The 6,846-nt window shown below is 41.3% G+C and overlaps 1 protein-coding gene across 1 annotated transcript in view; it reads left to right on the top strand.

The window, feature by feature from the left end:
• LOC109938260 (ryanodine receptor 3) overlaps positions 1-6,846 on the top strand; it is a 37,491-nt gene that overhangs the window by 8,592 nt on the left and 22,053 nt on the right. The window contains exons 2-3 of the mRNA XM_048600439.1: positions 1,370-1,546; positions 4,113-4,243. Of these exons, the coding sequence (XP_048456396.1) occupies positions 1,370-1,546; positions 4,113-4,243 (308 nt within the window). The remainder of the gene's footprint in view (positions 1-1,369; positions 1,547-4,112; positions 4,244-6,846) is intronic.

The raw sequence follows: 6,846 nt of genomic DNA, 5'->3' as shown, positions 1-6,846 counted from the left end.
ACCTCTAGGTATGACAGGAAAATGGCTGAAGTGCAGTACATGGAGGTCAAGGGTCAGATCCAGTCAGGGCCATGTTTGATGCAGAACCCAATCCAATATTGATGTAAACTAAATTCAAGTTATTCCTCATAATTTGACGTTGCTTAATTCAAAGAAGTATATAGAATTTCAAATTGCTACTTATAATAACAATTAACATTTGTATTTTTAAAAATTAAAATGTGGATTCTCAGAAGTGGAGATAATTTTCTAAATTACATGTTTGTCAGAATTGTAGCAAAAATTTCAACTTGAAGTTTTCATGAATTATGCAGGAGTTAAATACTTTTCCATGGTCAGGTGAGTAATTTGAGACATAAAATGTTGAGTGTGAGTGAAACATCGATCTGGCCTCATCATTGATTCATAGGAGGAAAAAAAGTTGAAAAAAAACAAAATCTATCTACTTCACAGGTTCATGATGATTGTGAGACTCACTGCTAATTGAATTGTACATATCGAGTCTTTAGTCATTAACCCAGGAACAATGCTTAAGGAGTGGAGAGGAGATGGTGGTCTTTAAATAATATGATTGAAGGAAGGAAGAAATCTTGGCTCAAAGCAATGGAATAATATTAAATTCGTCAGCATTAAACACTAACGAAAAATGTTTCTTTCACTATAGGGTAGTAGTGGTCTCAGAGACAACTTTTAAATGTTTGGTAACTATTGAGAAGATATTGAGGGTTTTACAAATGAGAGACCTATTTGTGTTCTTTTCTCTCCAAGAACAATGGGAGATGCATTTGGTATTGCTTGAGAGATGTGGAAAAATGTTCATGACTGAATAAGTGTTTACTGGCTTTGGATGAGGATCTTAGATGCCATTTTTTCACACTTGACTTTATGTTCTTATGAATTGAAACTTACAAACATTTGGCACTATTGGTTTAAAACAGTTGATCTTAGGAATCGTACATAAGCAGCCAGTTAACTGCTCTTAATTAAAAGGCTTTCGTAACACACTGAATCTTCAACTCAGTCCAAGGGAAGTGTAGCTGTAAGTTGAAATCATCATGTCAAAACTCCAGCCCACCATCCAAAATTAGCCCTTTTAATAATTTCAGAATCAAATTTGAATAGTAACTCAATGAAAAATACATTGCAGTTCTGATCATTTTTAAAATGAAGGGTAAAGTCGAAAAAAGTAAAATGAACTTCTCAATAGTTCTGGTCAGAGCTATTTTTTATCCATTGTAGTTTATTTCTAAAATGGTCAGTTTTGAATAAAAATAGGAAGTTGAAAATATGTTTTAAATGTTTGTTTTACCATGAAATACATATTTTATGTTGTTTCAGAAGTGTTCTATTGTTTTTGTTTCACTTTAAGGTGACTGAGCCTCCAGAAGATGATGAGGAGGAAGATTTTAGTTTCTGGAATGATGATAACGTAGATTACTACGTGTTACAGGAGACTACTGGATACATGGCCCCAACACTAACACTCCTTGCCATTAATCATACCATCATCTCAATGCTTTGCATCATAGGGTACTACATATTGAAGGTACAGTACTTTCAAACTCTCCCACTTTAAGAAGTCTGTGTAGCTCAGAGACTTAGCACTTCACATCATTTCTTGAAGTGCTGCAGCCATTCAAATTTTCAGGCTCATTATTGATAAAATTAACTCATTTTAACAATCAGGTTATCTTGAAATCATTTTGTATTCTCTGTCATAGAGTCTCCCATGGTTCCTATCGATCCTTTCAAAATTATTAAATAATCTATACGCCTCTTATAGTTAAGGAATGCATTCCTGGTGTATGAAGTCTCTCCTCGTAATTTAATTCGTGAAGGCCTGGTGAATCTGCACTGATCTCGATCTCCTTCCAAGATCATTATGTCCTTTCAAAAGTGTGCTGTTCAGAACAGCACACAGTACTCCAGCTAGGGTCTAGCCAGGGCTTTGTACAATTGTAATAAGATTTTGTACCTTTATATTTTGGTTCTTTAGATATAGAGGTTAGCATTCCATTAGTCAGATTGGTTGTTTTGTTGTGCCTGGTTCCTGCACTTCAATATTCTTTGTATGCATAGATCCCTAAATCTCTTTCTAATTCTACAGTTCCTAGCATTCTATCATTTGAAGCAAAATTGGTCACTATTTAAAATATGTAAATACAAAAGAAATGGAAGTGTACTAAGTTGATGACAATATCCAAATATGTTGTTTCTGTTCCATTGTTGAATTGTACAGGGTTCATCTATTCCTGCAAAGATTCTTCTTTACACTCTTGCATTGTTCCTTCTGGACTTTCACCAAGGAGCCATCCTTTGTTTATTCCTATTTGACATCAAATGTGTTGCTTTGAGGTGACATAAACTAAAAAGGCATGTTCTGTCTGTATGCTGACAGCACATGGCTCTGTCTCACCACATCTTTTCTTCACTCCTTCACTACCTTCATTGTCAGACTGTTCATTTGTCCATCATCCAGTCAGAGACAAACCAAAGTTTTCTCCAAATAAACATCAGTATGATTACATATCTTTGATCATCAAATGTTCTGTTTCCTATCCGTTGACCCCAACCCACACCCACAAACTGAGCCAGATTGTTTACAACCTTAACAGTTTATTTGATCCTGAACTGACTTACCAACGCCCTATTCTCTCCAGTACAAAGGCTGCCTACAACCTTCACCAAGCCATCATCGTCACTTTTCCTGCCTCAGTTCACCTGATGCTGAAAACCTTCTAGGTTTAACTATTCCATTTCTCTCCTGGTAATTCTCCATTCTGTCTTCTTACAGAAATTTCAGATCTCCACCTAAACTTTGACCCCAGTCCCATTCAGTCAACACCCCTGTGCTTGCTGACTGACTTTGCTTCCGATCCGTGAGTGCCTCAGTATGAAAAGTCTTGTCATTGTATTTGAATCTCTTATGGCCTCACCTCTCCCTATTTCTGGAAAACTCTTCAGCTCCGGAAAGTATGTTGCGCAAACCCAGGTTCTTGTCTATTTGCATTTCATTCATCCCCTTATTTGTAATCTCTCTTTCAGCTGTCTAGGCACTAAATTCTGGAACTCTTGCCCAAAATCACTTTACATATCCATCTCTGTCTCTGTCTTCTCTGCTCCTTTAAGATATTCCTTGAATTTACCTCATTACTCAAGCTTTTGGTCACCTTCCTCATGCTTTCTTCTGTAGCTTGGGTCAGTTGATGCCTGATAATGCTCTAAATATGCTGATAATGCTCTAAATACGCTAAAGGCACTACACGAAGACCAGTTGTTGATTCAGCAGTGTTGACTAGGATTTGTCAGGTTGATTGGTATCTCTGTCAGTTCATTGTGGGAGACCTGACAGAAACATGCCGTTCAGCCTCTTGGGCCTCTCTGGCAATTGAGGTCCCTGGCAGCATAGATCCCTTTTGCCAAGAGTTGTTGGCCCATCAGAAGGTGGGAATATTTCATTGCCAGTAATGCACCCAGCAGAGGCTCAGAGTCATCATGGCTCCCCAAACCAAAGGTAAGTTCAAATGGAATGTGGATTGTGGAGCAGCGGTGACAGAAAATCATGGACAAGGGCGGGGTGGGGGGGTTTGTCTTTCAGCAGCCACCCCACCTTCCCATTGACACAGTGCCTGATTACAAAGGACCATCAACAATTACCCCCTTTCCTCCAGTGACCTGCCGAGGAAGTTGCTGGGTGGACTTCCAAGGGTTCGGAAAAGCCTGTTGCCCACAACTCATCCCTGAGCTGCCACAATGTTGTGGAGTTTATTTGTCAGTGATTAGTCCAGTATCCCATTTCAGCCCTTCCTGTCTTCTGCCTGAACACTAACCCAAACAGGGTTTGCCTCCATGGGGAGACAAATGTGAGGCCCCTCTGGCAATTAATTGGACCCAGCTGCTGTGTTTCCTGCCGTGGGATGGACACCATTAAAACGACCCCAACAATTTCAGTTGATGACCAAGAATGCCTTTAGCTATCCAAGTGTTAACAGCCGTAGGTTATGTGGTCAACCAGTAACGTTTGAAGCTTACACCAAAGTATTGATGTTACATTAATTTCTTTACACTCCCCAGAATGCTAGAGCTGATTTTCTTGGCTAATGTGTTCAAAGGTTCCCCTTGTGGTCTTCAAACGTGAAAAGGAGATTGCCCGGAAGTTGGAGTTTGATGGTCTGTACATTACCGAGCAGCCATCTGATGATGACATTAAAGGACAATGGGATCGTCTCGTCATCAATACACCGTATGTAAAAGCAAATATTTCGCTCAAGTAATGCATTTGTACCAGTGCTCAAAACACAGTCAACTTTTAGTTCCACAGACTGCTGTTCTGAAGCAGGTTAGGTTTGTTTTGTCACAGCCCATTTGAGTTCACCAATCATTTTAAAAATAAATGACTTGCATTTACATGACACACTTTGATGATCACAGGCAGTTTCAAAGAGTTTTACAAACATTGAACTGCTTATTGAAATCACTGCTGTCATGCAGGAAGCATTAAAAAACTCTACAATTTGAAAGAGTCTTTCCATTATTTGAAAACAACCTCCCTCTTATTTTTGCTCTCTTTGGATTGCACATGTTCACAATAATAGAAAGGTAACCTGCGACTGATCTCTATCAGTAACCTCACTCAACAACTGGAAAAGAGCAGCTTGATAAGATGCACTGTCTGAATTTCTTTCCCCTCCCTCCTGACCTCTCCTTGTCATCTCCCGATAGTGGTGAGAGCAGGAAGCAACTCTGGTGCTGGTTGAACTCCCACACTACAACATTGTTAGTTACAAGTGCAGTTTCATGTCTTGGGCATTCAGCTATGCTAAATATATCCAACTTATACTATTGCTAACTATACCACTATAAGACAAAATAAATCATCATAGTTGTGAGCAAGGGCCAAAGTTAGCTTCTAAAAGCAATATCCAATTTTCATTGTACTCAGTTCCACTTGACTATTATTTTATATTAGTTATATTTGAAGGTGTTCAATCTGATGATATTTCCACCAAAACTGTGGCATGTTTGTGATGTCTAGCTGCATATTAATGGATACTGTTCGAAATACTGGGATGTATTTTGTTGTTTGAGATAGTAGAAACTGCAGATGCTGGAGAATCTGAGATAACAAGGTGTAGAGCTGGATGAAACAGCAGGCCAAGCAGCATCAGAGGAGCAGGAAAGCTGACGTTTCAGGCCTAGACCCTTCTTCAGAAATGGGTGAGGGGAACATCAAAACAGAATCCCCCTCGTCCTCACGTACCACCCCACCACCCTCCAGATCCAACGCTCATCCTCCGACACTTCCACCATCTGCATTCCGACCCCACCACCAAAGACATTTTTCCCTCCCCACCCTTATCTGCTTTCTGGAGGGACCACTCTCTCCGTGACTCCCTTGTCCGCTCCACAATCCCCTCCAGCCCCACCACCCCTGGCACTTTTCCCTGCAACCGTAGGAAGTGCTACACCTGCCCCTACACCTCCCACCTCACCCCATCCCAGGCCCCAAGAAGACCTTCTACATCAAGCAGATGTTCACCTGCACATCTGCTAATGTGGTATACTGTATCCGCTGTTCCTGTTGTGGCCTCCTCTACATCGGGGAAACCAAGCAGAGGCTTGGGGACCGTTTTGTGGAACACCTACGCTCGGTTCGCCCTAAACAACTGCACCTCCCAGTGGTGAACCATTTCAACTCCCCCTCCCATTCCTTAGACGACATGTCCATCCTGGGCCTCCTCAGTGCCACAACGATGCCACCCGAAGGTTGCAGGAACAGCACCTCATATTTTGCTTGGGAACCCTGCAGTCCAATGGTATCAATGTGGACTTCACAAGCTTCAAAATCTCTCCTCCCCCTACCGCATCCCAAAACCAGCCCAGCTCATCCCCACCTCCCTAACCTGTCCTTCCTACCACCTATCCCCTCCTCCCACCTCAAGTCCCACCCCCATCTTCTACCTACTAGCCTCATCCTGCCCCCTTGACCTGTCCATTCTCCCTGGACTGACCTATCTCCTCCCTAACTCCCCACCTACACTCATCTTTACTGGCTCCATCCCCGCCTCTTTGACCTGTCTGTCTCCTCTCCACCTATCTTCTCCTTTATCCATCTTCTATCCGCCTCCCCCTCTCTCCCTATTTATTTCAGAATCCCCTTCCCCTCCCCCATTTCTGAAGAAGGGTCTAGGCCCGAAATGTCAGCTTTCCTGCTCCTCTGATGCTGCTTGGCCTGCTGTTTTCATCTAGCTCTACACCTTGTTATCTTATCTATTTTATTATCACTGGTAGGTGTCTCATACATTGCCCCAAGGTTATTTTTCAAATGTCAATGCAAATGTCACTCAAGGGGTTGAACTGCAAGATCAGAAACTCCAACCTTTTCCTCTCAATAATCATTCTGTTTGGGAGGAACTGGTGTTATAACAAATCTAAATGAAAGTTTTATGGCACTTTTCTTTAGTTGCAAGCCTGTAAACATTAGCCATAATTTTCCCTTATGTGATTGTGTGTTCCATGGTGATGAGAAATGGGGACTTCTTTTCTTTAGAAGTGCTCCTGAAGACGATAAAGTTTTCACGACCAATAAAGTGAGTCAAGAGAATGATTTTGTGTAAAGAGAATGCTTGGGGATTTGGAAAAGTTGGTTTATTTGCACCAGTAATGTCTGATGATAGGTAAGCGTAGAATGTATGATAGATGATGACCTGCGTGAAGATGGTGTTTGTAATTCTTAGTGACAACAGGTTGGTCAACCATTATGCAATCCAGAGATAGTAGGAACTGCAGATGCTGGAGAATCTGAGACAACAAGGTGCAGAGCTGGATGAACACAGCAGGTCAAGC

Source organism: Rhincodon typus, chromosome 8 (assembly GCF_021869965.1).
Source record: "Rhincodon typus isolate 14 chromosome 8, sRhiTyp1.1, whole genome shotgun sequence".
NCBI lineage: Eukaryota > Metazoa > Chordata > Chondrichthyes > Orectolobiformes > Rhincodontidae > Rhincodon > Rhincodon typus.
This window is presented reverse-complemented; position numbering and strand designations above follow the sequence as displayed.